Source organism: Brachyistius frenatus, unplaced genomic scaffold (genome assembly GCF_029030835.1).
Source record: "Brachyistius frenatus isolate BFR_SWC_R1_liver_20210118 unplaced genomic scaffold, ASM2903083v1 Contig_11, whole genome shotgun sequence".
NCBI classification, from domain to species: domain Eukaryota; kingdom Metazoa; phylum Chordata; class Actinopteri; family Embiotocidae; genus Brachyistius; species Brachyistius frenatus.
In genome coordinates, this window is record NW_027210610.1 from 3,726,253 (window position 1) to 3,739,455 (window position 13,203).

The following is a 13,203-nucleotide window of genomic DNA, read 5'->3' on the forward strand; positions in this document are numbered from 1 at the left end:
CTTTGTGCTAACATTAGCATCCTTACTACTTTCAATAGATACAGTAGTATTTAAAAAATGCTCAAATTTCGCTGTGATTTTCAGCAGATTGAGAGCGAGCTATGTCTTTAATTATGCTTTTTTTTTTTTTTTTTTTTACAGTCACGTACCAAGTGCCATCAACTGTAGTACAAGAAAAGTGTAACACAATCCCATAAATCTTTGCGAATCGCATCTCCATTATTTTGACCTGTATACCTGACTGGCGGGAAGCACTACTGTCAGCGCTACATGTATATTTCTCACAAGTGCATCAGAGCGAGCAGCGTTCAGCCGCTGCATGTTGCTGTTACTGTACGAGAGGCAGCCAACCCCTCATCGTGTCTGTTCACGTGCTGTGGACATTGGAAATGACTGTGAGCCCTGAGGTGCTCTTCTTTGTTGGTCCAGGATCAAAGGAAAAGAGCTGGAAACGGCTGAACTGCTGTTGCTGTGTTGTTGTCGTTTCCTCCATGCAGGATGGCCCCTGAGGTGATTCTTGCCATGGACGAGGGTCAGTACGACGGGAAGGTGGATGTGTGGTCACTTGGCATTACCTGCATAGAGCTGGGTAAGACGTGGCCATGAAATTATTATTTTTTTTTTTTATTGTGTCTGTTTGTGTGTTCACAAAATTGAAAGCATCCAACCATTTCCTTTGCTTTCTCCTTTGTCTCCAGCGGAAAGGAAGCCTCCTCTGTTCAACATGAATGCTATGAGTGCCTTATACCACATCGCCCAGAATGAGAGCCCCGTATTGCAGTCGAATCACTGGTGAGACATGATTAAACCTCTCAACTGGTCTGAGTCCTTGTAAGCAAAGATGATTATTTTCTTTCGTCGTTATTGATTATGTCAAATGTTAATGGTTTCAAAGAGTAGCTGCTTTTATTAGAGGCCTTCTCAGGTTTCAAAGCATCGAGGATTGATTGAATTGATAATTTCGCATACTGTTACTGTTTCGCACCAGTCTGTCGGGGTCGAGACATTTGAAAAGGCTTTTAAAGTCGGTGCTTTGTTCTTTTGATGTTGCAGCTGAACAAACTGCACAAGCTGCTTTCATTTATCAGAACATAATAATGAAAATGTGATGGATGCCCTTTATAAAGACATTTTTATGTTTTACAGGTCGGATTATTTCCGCAATTTTGTGGACTCCTGTTTGCAGAAGATCGCCCAGGACAGACCTACCTCTGATGTGCTGCTCAAGGTAAAAGGAGGCTTCTGAATATCAGATTGTTGAAGATTATCCTTGTAAAAAAAAAAAAGGAAAGAAGAGCTTTTAGCCAAAGGCCTGATATCCTCAAATAATTTTGGATATAATAAGTATATGTTCTAATAAAACAATTCCCTCAATTGATGGTTACATGCAGTCAAGGGATTAAAATGCAGTTTTCTGTTTTGTTCATCAGGTGTTCTAAATTACATTAGAATGAATTTGTTCCACTTTCCCTTCAGTTTTCGAGTCTCTGTCTATATTTGCTTTCACTGTTTGCTCCAGCATGCACCGGCATAACCAGCAGGTCAGCTGGCTGCTGTAGGGGGAAACAAATAATTTGCTTTGCGCTTTTAATTTCAAAGCATATTTTCCTGCTTTGATGACGGAAAATATTGAGTGGAGGGGCAACGTGCCAGCAAAGAAGGTATTATCATTGAAGAGCTTTTGTGTCAAGCAAGGCAGGGTAATTTAGTTGATGGGTAATTTTGCGCCAACAATCATGGACATTTGTATGTATTTTTTAAATGACCAATCTTTTGTGTTGTATAGCCAGCAGCTAGGATTAGTGGCACTGTACCGACGTGCAGCCCATCATCTCTTTGATGGAAATCATCAGAAACATGTTTCTTTCTTTAAGCCGTCACAAATGCTGAGACGAGACCATACTCACCACACAGATGAATGAAATAGGCCCAAAGTTATGCAACATATAAACGGTTACATACTTGGGTTTGATTGATTGCATCATGAATCCCGAGGTGTCCAGAAGTGTCATGTCTTCTGTGTTAAAGATACAGCTGTACAGAAAAGGTCCCCCAATGTGAATTTAAGGTCTGTTAAACTAGTTATTGTGGCTGATAAGCAGAACTCCTTCATAAAGATGAATAATGAACATCAACATATGAGCTTTAATCACCTAGCCCCGAAACCAGCACCCCAACTCGCATGTAGGCTTAGCATTGGTTGCTCCTGATATACAGAAACTTTGACCTCTGACCTTCAGCAACCTGTGACCATTAAATTGTTCCTCCCGTCTCGGTCCATTTCACTCACTCTCTTCACCCGTCCATCCACCCAGCACCACTTCCTATGCAGAGAGCGGCCCATGACAGTTGTGATGGACCTGATCGCGCGCACCAAGGACGCCGTCCGTGAGCTGGACAACCTTCAGTACCGGAAGATGAAGAAAATCCTCTTTCACGAGGCACACAACGGTCCTGCACCAGAAGGAGGCGATGAGGAGGAGGTGAGAATGGGACGGATGAGGAGGAAGGGTTTCAGCGCAGAATTTGTGTTCCCTTTGAACATTACAGTGGATTACATGGATTATCCTGGTTTTGTTGCGTGAGGACAGTTAGCATTGCTTTAAACTTATTAAGTCAATCTGACTGGTGTTAGACTAGGCATACAAGCTGCTGTAAAGAAAGACATGGATATACCGAAACTAACAATGTATCAGGATCTCCTAAAACATCCTGCCCTTGTATTGTTCAGTCACATAGAACCTCTTCATCTCCATTTCCATTCAGTTCTAACTGGCTGTTCAACCAAAAGGAAATGAAGGAATTCAGAGGATTTGTATCTGCAGTTCTCTCTCTCTCTCTCTCTCTCTCTCTCTCTGCCTGTCTTTTTAAAGTGTGCCTGCTCAGAGAGATATTCTGCACAGCATAAGCATGTTTATGAATGTTAGAAACTTGTCTGTCAGTCTGTGAAGCAGAGGAAAAACCCAGTCCCCATCTTGAAAGTGTTTTCTTTGCCCCAGAATCTTCTAACCATTTTGACAAACTTCCTCTTGTTCCTCTCTGTCAGGATGTGGAGCAGTATATGCTGCGCACCGGCACAGTCAACAGCATGGAGAGCTCCCACTCTCTGCCGTCCATGTCCATCAGCGCCAGCTCCCAGAGCAGCTCGGTCAACAGTCTGGCGGACGGCTCCGACGACAGCGGGGAGATGGCCATGATGCAGGAGGGAGAGCACACCGTCACCTCCAACAGCTCCGTCCTACACAAACCCCTGGTCTGTCCAATAATCAAACTGTCTGTGGGTGGATACGTTCTCTGAGTGTCCATTCCCTCCCAAACTCCTCCCTGATGCCATGTCCATCAGTCTTGTAAAGCACTATTGCTTTGTGACACAAAAATATATATATATATATTTTTTTGTACATTTAGTACTGGAGTTAAACTATTTTACTTTATATTGAAGTATTTCTGTTGTTGTCAGGCCAGTTTGACATGAATACTTTCACCATCTATAGGGAAAGGACAGTAAAAGAGCAGACTTGTCAGTCTTGCCACTGAAAGAGTAAAGCAGAAAATCACAACACTGCACTGTAGCAGGCTCACGTACACAACGCCAAACCAGCTGCCCGACCGCCAGTGGTTGTGACTCTTGACAGTGACTGTTTACCTCGACGCACAAGCCAGTTAAAGTCAGGTTAAATGTTCCTATTGGTAAATCATACCCTTCGTGTTAAATTTTCTTTCCTGCTTTGTTTTTTTTCCTCCACCCTGTAGAGCCATGACAACATCTACGATGATCCCTATCAGCCAGAGATCGACCCACAACGAGAAGCTTCATCTGCTGGAGGTGTAGGTGGAGGAGGTGTAGTTATAGGTGGAGGAGGAGGTGTAGGTGTAGGTGTAGGTGTAGGTGGTGGAGGAGGAGGAGGAGGAGGAGGAGGAGGAGGAGGGGGCCGACGCAGACGTGGCCGAGACCATTTTGCCACCATCAGGACGGCCTCGCTGGTCACCCGTCAGATCCAGGAACATGAGCAGGGCTCAGCCCTCCGAGAGCAGATGTCTGGGTGAGGTCATGATTCTTATTAGGTGTACATTGCTTTAAGGAACAAGAAAACTTGTTGAGTTTATATATGTAATTATTGATACTAATTACACTTGGAAAGGGATGAGCAGAGCTCACCTCATAAAACTTTAAATTAAAAGGACAGCCTTAATGGTTTTGACTTCAAAAAGGACGAAGGCTTCAGTGAAAACCTTGTTCGAAATAGCCTTCAAAATGATCTTCTTCCATCTCATAACTTCTGGCCTTGTGTCTGCTCACAGGTACAAGCGAATGCGACGCCAGCACCAGAAACAGCTGATGGGCCTGGAGAACAAGCTGAAGGCAGAGATGGATGAGCATCAGCTGAGGCTGGACAAAGAGCTGGAGAATCAGAGGAACAGCTTCTCAATGGAGGGAGAAAAACTCTCCAAGAAGCATGTGGCCATCCTGGACAAAGAGGTGAGCTCGTGGTGGAACGAGTGACGGTGAGAGGAGAACGAAGAGATGGAATCGTACAAGATGGGAACGCTAAACAAGTCGTGAAGCAGATGTGTTGAGCGCACGTGCGGGATAAAACGATGTTCAAGAATCAACTGCAGTTTAGGACACCATGTGCATTTTCTTTTTCAGTCTCCATGTTCTGGAATTTCCTTCCTCTTTTTCTCCTGCTTACTGAGATAGAATTTTTGTTTTGTTTGTTTGTTTTTTACAGACAAAGGCGGTCCTGACTGAAGAGAAGAAGTTCCAGCAGCACATACTGGCCCAGCAGAAGAAGGAGCTGACCGGTCTGCTGGAGTCCCAGAAACGACAGTATCGACAGCGCAAAGAGCAGCTCAAAGAGGTGCTTCTAGGTTTAGTGACATTATGTCACCAGTCAGCTGCCGAGCAGTGATTTAGACAAACATCCACAGTGAGAGAAGTATGGATTATAACACGGTTCCTCTTTTGCATGAAGTGGGTGTGGGTGAACAGTTTTTCATGTTTGTGACGCCTCTCTCCCGATTCAGCTATTGTTTTCTTACACTGCAACTTAAAACGAACTTTGCAGCACAATAATAACACTCCAGAAGCTGCGTTGGTTTGGCTAAATACCGTTCTTTCCATTCTAGGAGCTGAATGAGAACCAGTCGACACCAAAGCGGGAGAAACAGGAGTGGTTGGTGCACCAGAAGGAGTGTCTGCAGCAGCTGCAGGCCGAGGAGGAGGCCGGCCTGCTGCGGAGGCAGAGGCAGTATTATGAGCTTCAGTGTCGCCAGTACAAGAGGAAGATGGTGCTAGCGCGCCACAACCTGGAGCAGGATCTGCTCAGAGAGGTAGCTTCTTTTTTTTTTTCCAATTTGATTGACGTATCAAAATTAGATTAAAACATCATGAATAAAAACATTTTGGACAGAAAAAAAATATTTTTGGGGATTCAAACACCTCATTGTCTGAGTAGTTCAAATTATTGGCATGTGGAATACAACTTTAAAAAGACAGTTGAAACTGGATTTCAGAGTTTCCCACATGAAAATTATACGCTGCATACTTTGCATATGTAATTTAGGTTTTGACAAAACATCTGGAAGATCTTTGAATATAATGGCACCCAACTTAGTTCAACAGTTTGGAACAATCTCAGTTTATTACTTACATTGCATTGAGCTGCGGTGTCCTACTGGCCTCCATGACATCGAATTGTTTCTAATATTTTATCTCCCTCAATATAAAAGTCAATTGCAACACCACTGCGAACTGCAAGCTTAATAATAGACATCCTATAAAATACATTTTGCAGGTTTACCTACTAAAGTGACCACTGGGTGTTATTTACCTGCCTTTACATACGTATACTTTGGAAAGTTGAAAGCACGTGCTCTGTGTGGGGAAACCTAACGTCTGTAGAGAACTGTTTTCCGTGAATACGTCTCCCATGTCCACCTCTTCATTATGGTTTCTTCTCCAGGAGCTGAATAAAAAGCAGACTCTGAAGGACTTGGAGTGCGCCATGCTGCTGCGTCACCACGAGTCCACCCAGGAGCTGGAGTTCCGCCAGCTGGGTTTGGTGCAGCGAACGCGGGCCGATCTGATCCGCACGCAGCACCAGACGGAGCTCACCAACCAGATGGAGTACAACAAGAGGCGCGAGCAGGAGCTGCGTCAGAAACACGCCGTGGAGGTCCGCCAGCAGCCCAAGAGCCTCAAAGTGAGTGAGAGCACCCAGAGCCAGGGGTCTCCCGAGGAGAGAGACAGCCAGTCGACAGAGGGGCCGAGCGACAGCTGGGACAGTGAGGCAGGGCCGGTGGAGGTGGAGGGAGGTGGAGGTGGTGGCGGCGGTGAGTTAGAGAAGGAGAACGAGGCGGTAGCGAAGGAGGCTGATGAGCTTGACGGAGCAGTGGCGGAGTTCAGAGAGGATGGAGCTTTCAGTGGAGGCACAGGCGAGGTGGAGGGAGGGAGTGGCGCTGCGGCCGGAGGGAAGGATGAGGTAGACAAGGAGGACGGGAAACCAAACGGAAATGAAGGCAGAGAAGATGAGGATGAGTGGAAAATTGGGGAGGAGGGGACCGAGGGGAGGGAAATCGAAGGAGTTCAGTGGGAGTACGAGGAGGATCCCAGTAACACTGCACATGTAGACACCGATGATGATGTTGATGTTGATGATGATGATGATGATGATGATGATGAGGAGGAGGAAGAAGAGGGCCGGGGTGTGGCTGACGGTTGTCCATCGGAGCACATATCGTCGTCGTCCCCAGAAAAGAGACGACGCAGAGAGCGAGACATCGATGAGCTGTCAGAGTTTGACTTCCCTGACGCCCAAGAGGAGCTGGAGCCTGTAGCCGCCGCCCCTCCCCCCCCTCCTCCCCCCGCCCAGACTTCTCTCCCCTCGCTCTTCTCTCACGCCATCTGCCTCCTCCTCTCGCTCTCCGCTGCCGCCCAGCCCTCCAACCTCACTTTGCTGCTCCTCTGCATCTTCCTCCTCTCCCTCCGTCGCTCACCGCCGCTGCCCTCGGTGGCCTCGCTGCTCCTCTCGGCCGAGCTCGCCCTGCTGGCGCTCTTCTTCTCGTACCTCTTCCTCCGGTCCTGCTGCTCTCTGTCCCTCTCCACCTACCTGTCACTCAGCCTCTGGGCCAGCAGCCTCTTCAGTTTAGGGCTCTCCCTCAGCTTAGGGATTTATTACATCCCCGTGATTTTGATCTCGGCCTCCTTCCTCAGCTCTCCCTCCCTCTTCCTTTCCCTCTACTTGGTCGTGGTGCTGATTGTCAGGCCGGCCCGTGACTTCCTTCAGTACGCACCCCGCAAAGTCAACCGCCTCTGCATGCGCGTCCTCTTCCGCCTGCCTCGACCCCTGTTCGCCATGTGCCAGTCGGTCCTGGGCGGGATGGCCGAGCGTAACCTTTACGAGATGTTCCCCAAAGCAGGGCGCAACTGGGGCGTGCGGCAGTCCAAAATCCCCGTCCCCCTGAAGAGCTTGCCGTTAGAGCACCAGGCTCGCTGCAGTAACACCTCTCCCGTGGCCAAAGGCATGCTCTGGGTCAGGCGGTTCAGCAGACGCCCCCTCGGGGTCCTGGCCGATCTGGCTAACTCCGTAGTGCTAAAACTAGCCGGGCAGATTCTTAAGAAGCTGCCGCTCAGTGTCCGGACCAAACTCCAAACTCTGGGCCTCTTGAAGACGGAGATCCCGAGCAGGTTGCCCCAACTGCTGCCCTGGGAGGTCAGAGACAGGAGACAGAGGGAGAGCAGGAGGCGAGAGAGGGAGAGGCAGAGGAGGGAAGAAAGGGAGAGGATGTTTCGCGACGAGTCGAGGTGGGAGTGCGCGTTGAGGCGAACTTCATCTGGAAGGTTTGTCAGGAGGAAAATTCGGCCGTGGAGATAGCGAGACAAAAGTTGAAGAGTAAATGGGGGCGGAAACGTGTGCTGGTGGTGGCGTGTGTGAGCGTGATCATACTCCACCCTTCCATCCATCCGCCATTGTTTGTTTGTGTGTCTTGTTGGTTCGGGCCCATGTGTCTCTCATAATTTCCAAACTGGTTTCTGGTCACATTTCACAAAGATGAGCCATATTTGCAAACACACACACTGCAAACACACGCACACGCACACACAAGCACACGCATGTGCATCTGTGTGCGCTGGCTGAAAGGGATTTTGGCTTTAGAAGCATAATCAAACACGCGTGCGTGTGTGCACTCAAGCCATACTGTTGAATCAGTGGGGTCTGCAAGCTTGAACCAGCTGTTGAACCCACAGTTGTTGCACCAAACCCAGTGAAGTTATAACATTTAATTATTGTGCTTTTTGTAAAAGTTCCTTAAAGTTTCTTTCATTTTATGATTTTGCTCTTAATTTGTAAGACAAATATTTTTTTTTATTATTTTTTTTTTATGGTTATTTTAAAGACCGTTTTTTTGTGCAATCTTTTTCTCTCTTTTTTTTTGGGGGGGGGGGATCGTGGTCTTATTTCACAGGGTGCACTGTTTTCTCAGAGCAGAACAAATATCACAGTGTTACATAGCTCTGTGGCTACAATTTTTACTTCCCCAAGCTGAATACTGTGAAAATGCAGAAGATAGCTCCATATTTTCACTAACGTCACCCCCGAACACTAGCGCTCAGTCAAAAGAAAAGTGCAATAAACGGCTGAGTGCAAATACCTTGGACCATTGTGAGACATTGTTTGAAGCAAAGTGGCTGAAGCTCAGTTGAAGGTCTTTTTCGGACTTCAAATTATAAAGCACGGGGGGGGGGGGATCATTTAGCTGGGTTCAGTGTTTCGTGTTAAGGCATGATTATTGTTTTTATTATTATTACACACACAGCTGGTGGAACCATCATCTTTAAGATTGTAGTTAGGTATGCTCTTTTGTTGCGCTCTTATGCAATACTCTTGTTATGATTTACCATGTAAACATTTCCCCCTAATAGTCATATAAGAATAGTGCCTATACTTTCAACTGTTTGCACAAATGTTAGGAGTCTGTTGTGAAGTGCCGTGTCCTACATTTATTATGGAAACATTAGGTAACAGGATGAGCTTTGGAGTAGTAAAAGTAGAATAAAATAAAAGTCTTATTTAATATTGCAATGTAATGTAATTTATACGAAGCCATATAGGCAATCTTTTGAGACATACAATCTAGAGCGTGATTGTTACTGGATTTTTGAGGCTAATACCAATATTAGAAAGTCAAACATTTCCAATATCTATTATGTCTGCCAATATTATTTACATACATGTTTACTATATATGCAGTTAATTTGAACACGTATGTGATAAGCTCTACAATCATGAAAATTATAAACAGGATGATGAAACTACTGAAATGGAAATTTTAAAACTTAGCAGCTCAATATCAAATGAAGAAAAGACTGATGTCAAATAATATCAAATGCTGATTTCATTTTTGCACTGTCCCAAAGGCCTTTTTTTTTTTTTTTTTTTTTTAAAGAAATACCAAATGCTGGAGAACATGTCATTTCAGTTTAGGTTTGGTCATTTGCAATCATTATTTTTTTTATGCTGATTTTTTTTTTTTTTTTTTTTTTTTTTGTCAAACACTCAGCCTGTGAAAAATCAGAAAATAGTGAAAAAAAAAATGTTTATCGCAAATTCCCTTCACCTTTAAGCTTGATGTCTTCAAACATCTCTTTGCCTCCTGAAACCAAAGATTTCTAGTCACCATTATTAAATGAAAGAGAAACGCAGGCAATCCTCTGCTGCGAGCAGCTTAAACCAGACAATGTTTGCCTTTTTATTTTATTTTATTTTTTTACTGTTTTTGCTTGAAAAATGGACTGAAACAATCAGTTGATCATCAAAATGATCTTCTTTTTTTTTTTGTTGCCAGTCAATGAATCGTTTCAGCTCGACTTTAGCCAGACCAAAAAAGAAACTCGACACTTAATAGTGCTGTTTCTGTCTCTCGACACCAAACTCGCTCTGATGAGGGGAAATTGGAGGTGCGACAAACAAAGATTTGCGAAAGGGGAATCTGACCTAGGAAAACACATTCGTGCTTAGAAGTTAGCGGGACGACGTTTCGAGCCGTTTACATGGAGGAGTCTCGTACTCGGTGTGTTCGCCGTAATACGACCGAGGGGGAACAAAAACGTCAGGCTGTTTTTTTTGTTTGTTTTTTTGTTTTGTTTTTTTAAGAGGACCTGCATTTAAAAAGTCCAATTTAAAAAGAGAAGTTTCAACCTTTTTGTTTTATTTGAATGTAACTTATTTTGTATTGATTTACATTTGTGTTGAGTTACTTCCTGCTCCTCTGTGTATGTTTACATGTTTGCATTCTGTTTTGTTGTGACACTGTCTTGAGTGTTTTGAGTTTCCACAGAGTTCTATCACCTTGAGTTTTTTTTTTTTTTTTTAATTTTAATTTAATTTATGCAGTATTTATAAGTCTAATACTGCATTCTGACCGGCAGACATTTTATTCTCAGTTTTAGCTGCATGGGTGTTGGCGTACTGTACAGCCGTGTGCTGGCAAGCATAGAAAAACATTTTGTCAGGTTTTTTTCTTTACACAGAAAATAAATTCTTTTGTGTTGAAATCATTGTCTTGTTTGTTTTTTTTATGATTTTTGTTTGTTTCCATTATTGCCATGTCTTCATTTGTTTATTTTCTTCCCTAATCTGTCAACAAATCTGAGCGTACAGAAAGATCCCATCACCATTTTGTTCATTGTGATTCCTCCTGTATCTCCGCACATTATATCTGTTGTCATCCGGTTAGCCCTTCCCTTTGTTTATCATCCTCCAAAAATAATTGCCAGCCTGTTCTGTGATTTTTATCAAATCGGAAGGTGGAAAATGCTGAAGTCGTTATAGGCCATGAAGTGGGCTGTGTTATTTAAATACACTCAATATGCCAAGAGTTTACAAGCTCGATGTTTATTCCACTTTTCTTCCGTGATGATAACAATCGAGTATGTTAATGTGAACTTGTTCTCCAAAAACGTAACTTTATTTGCTTTAAATGTCCGTACAGATTAATCACATCTGTGTTACATTTTGCAATCCAAATGTCAGATCCAATAATATTTGGACCGGAACACAAACCTATTTCTATTTCTGTTCTAAACTTGAATGAAGTTGCAGCTTATCTTTTTTTTATTTTTTATTTATTTTTTATTTAACATAACATAAATCATGCAAAACATTTGGTTTCAACAGAGCCGTAGACCTTCTCCACGGTTTAAAGAACGTTCCTCCCAACATCTCCAAATCCCTCAAAGTGTCGTTTTTGGGGGAAACGTTCCGGGCTTGTTCCCCCAAAACTGCAGTTTCAGATTAAATGGATCGAGCAGCAGTTCTAAACAAAACATTTCACATTTCTAAATGGTGTTTCTTCAAAATCAGCATCACCTGTAGCAAAAAGACGGAAAAAGAAATGATCGTTAGGTGTTTGTTCATCCCATATGAACAAAGAATGCAGAAGATAAATGTATTTATTTCTTTTTAGAAACATCTTTTGGCTGCTTGTTAAAGTCAGCAGTTGCAACAGACACAACCTGTTTGTTTTTACCCAAAGACCCTCAAACCTCCTCTGCATATATCTGCTTTATGATACTTGTTTGAGAGCTTGTGTGGAAATGTGTCCAAATTCCATCTCGCAGTTACACTCCAGTAAACTGTAATAATGCTAGAACTGCAGTATTTGTACAACCTGTACACAAGAAAATGAATACATTTGGTGCTCACAGAAAATCACGGGTAGAACTCATTTCGTGACCCGTCGACCTTGAACAAAAACATCATTTCACTTCAGAACAGTAATTTGGACCATGATCTGAAGTGACAGAATTACTGCTGACAAATAATTACACAATTATTTTCCAGTTGCGTAACGTTAAGAGCAGCAGATTACCGTGTGACTCCCAACATTCAGCCAGTCAAATGGATTCAGATTAAATCCTGCTGTTAATCTGTGAGGAAGTTTGATTTGAGAATGCAAATTGGAAAAAGAGACTGATGAGCGCAAACAAATGAATTTTCCAGTCCAAACGTTAAATGCAATTTACTTTGGGACGTACTCTAAAACGGCAACTCTCAGCTATTTCTTTTTATAGACGTAACCGTCAATATTAACCGAACATGTTTTATTTTATTTACCAGGTAACAAAAAACAAAACAAAACACCTATTATTTCTCAGTATGTCATGTGGTCATGTCATTGCTGGCTTTAGAGAAGTCATGTATCTTAGATGCCACCTTCTGGACATAACGAGTAAACATAAACAGCCCCGATAACAGACATCAGTATTTTTCAGAGTTTGCAGTCAGGTGAATTAAATCCAAAAGTTTTCCTAACTCCAAAACCAAACTTCCAAGCAGTACTTTGTAGATGTAATATTTGGTTAAATTCTTCCTGATGTTTAGGTCCAGTTACGGTATACAGTTAACCTTAATTATTCTAACAAAATATTTTGCTGACAATTTAAATGACATTTATGAGACACACACCCAGTAAAGGAAGGGGAAAAAAAGAATATGAATACAATCTAAATGTTACTTAGGCTTTGATAAAAAAAAATAAAAAAATACAGAAGTTTAGCTTTAAAGTACACTTAAAGTAGAAAAAGTAAAAGTACTTATCTTGCAGAATGGCACTTTTTGGTCTTTTATTGTGAAAGAGCTGAACTGCTTTATACAAAAATCTGCAGATTTTTTAAAAACTAATTAGTGATGGAAAAAATATTCAGATCATTGTAAAAGTACTAATACAGAAATGTAAAAATACTCAATTACAAGCAAAAGTCCATAGGTCTAAGAATTAGCAGAAAATGTAGTAAAAGTGATTTATTGGTCCCTCTGACTGATGCATTATTATATATGACATCATTAGATTATTTATATTGATATGTTACTGTTGTAGCTGCTGCAGGTGGAGCTAGTTTTACATCCGCTTTTATACACGGGGACAGCAGAGAAATCTGAGGAGTCATCAGATAATTACTGGGAGAGGAAAGAAGAAAAAGCTCTGATACACAAATCTTTTTTTCAGGTTTTGGACTTTTCCTTTAATCTTTGATTTATGGTGAGATATTGGATCATTTGAACATTTATAGAGATTCAATTTTAAAAGTTCAAAGATAAAAACAATTTTTTTTTTTTTTTTTTCCGCTCAATGTTCCCTATTGAACGTTCACGAAACGTTCCCTATGGAACCTTTGACACTGGCTAATCTGTGTTCATT

General features: G+C 42.7%; 1 protein-coding gene across 3 annotated transcripts in view; it reads left to right on the forward strand.

The window, feature by feature from the left end:
* The window catches only part of taok2b (TAO kinase 2b), a 28,697-nt gene that overhangs the window by 8,392 nt on the left and 7,102 nt on the right, over nucleotides 1-13,203 (forward strand). The window contains exons 8-17 of one of the 3 annotated variants that reach the window (XM_069691636.1): nucleotides 498-589; nucleotides 699-792; nucleotides 1,147-1,228; nucleotides 2,316-2,483; nucleotides 3,047-3,253; nucleotides 3,754-4,043; nucleotides 4,303-4,480; nucleotides 4,734-4,862; nucleotides 5,131-5,334; nucleotides 5,967-8,420. In XM_069691636.1, coding sequence (XP_069547737.1) covers nucleotides 498-589; nucleotides 699-792; nucleotides 1,147-1,228; nucleotides 2,316-2,483; nucleotides 3,047-3,253; nucleotides 3,754-4,043; nucleotides 4,303-4,480; nucleotides 4,734-4,862; nucleotides 5,131-5,334; nucleotides 5,967-7,877 — 3,355 coding nt within the window. In that variant the 3' untranslated portion in view covers nucleotides 7,878-8,420. Of the gene's footprint in view, nucleotides 1-497; nucleotides 590-698; nucleotides 793-1,146; nucleotides 1,229-2,315; nucleotides 2,484-3,046; nucleotides 3,254-3,753; nucleotides 4,044-4,302; nucleotides 4,481-4,733; nucleotides 4,863-5,130; nucleotides 5,338-5,966; nucleotides 8,421-13,203 lie in introns of those variants that run through there. The other 2 variants (XM_069691637.1, XM_069691638.1) reach the window with 2 other exon arrangements.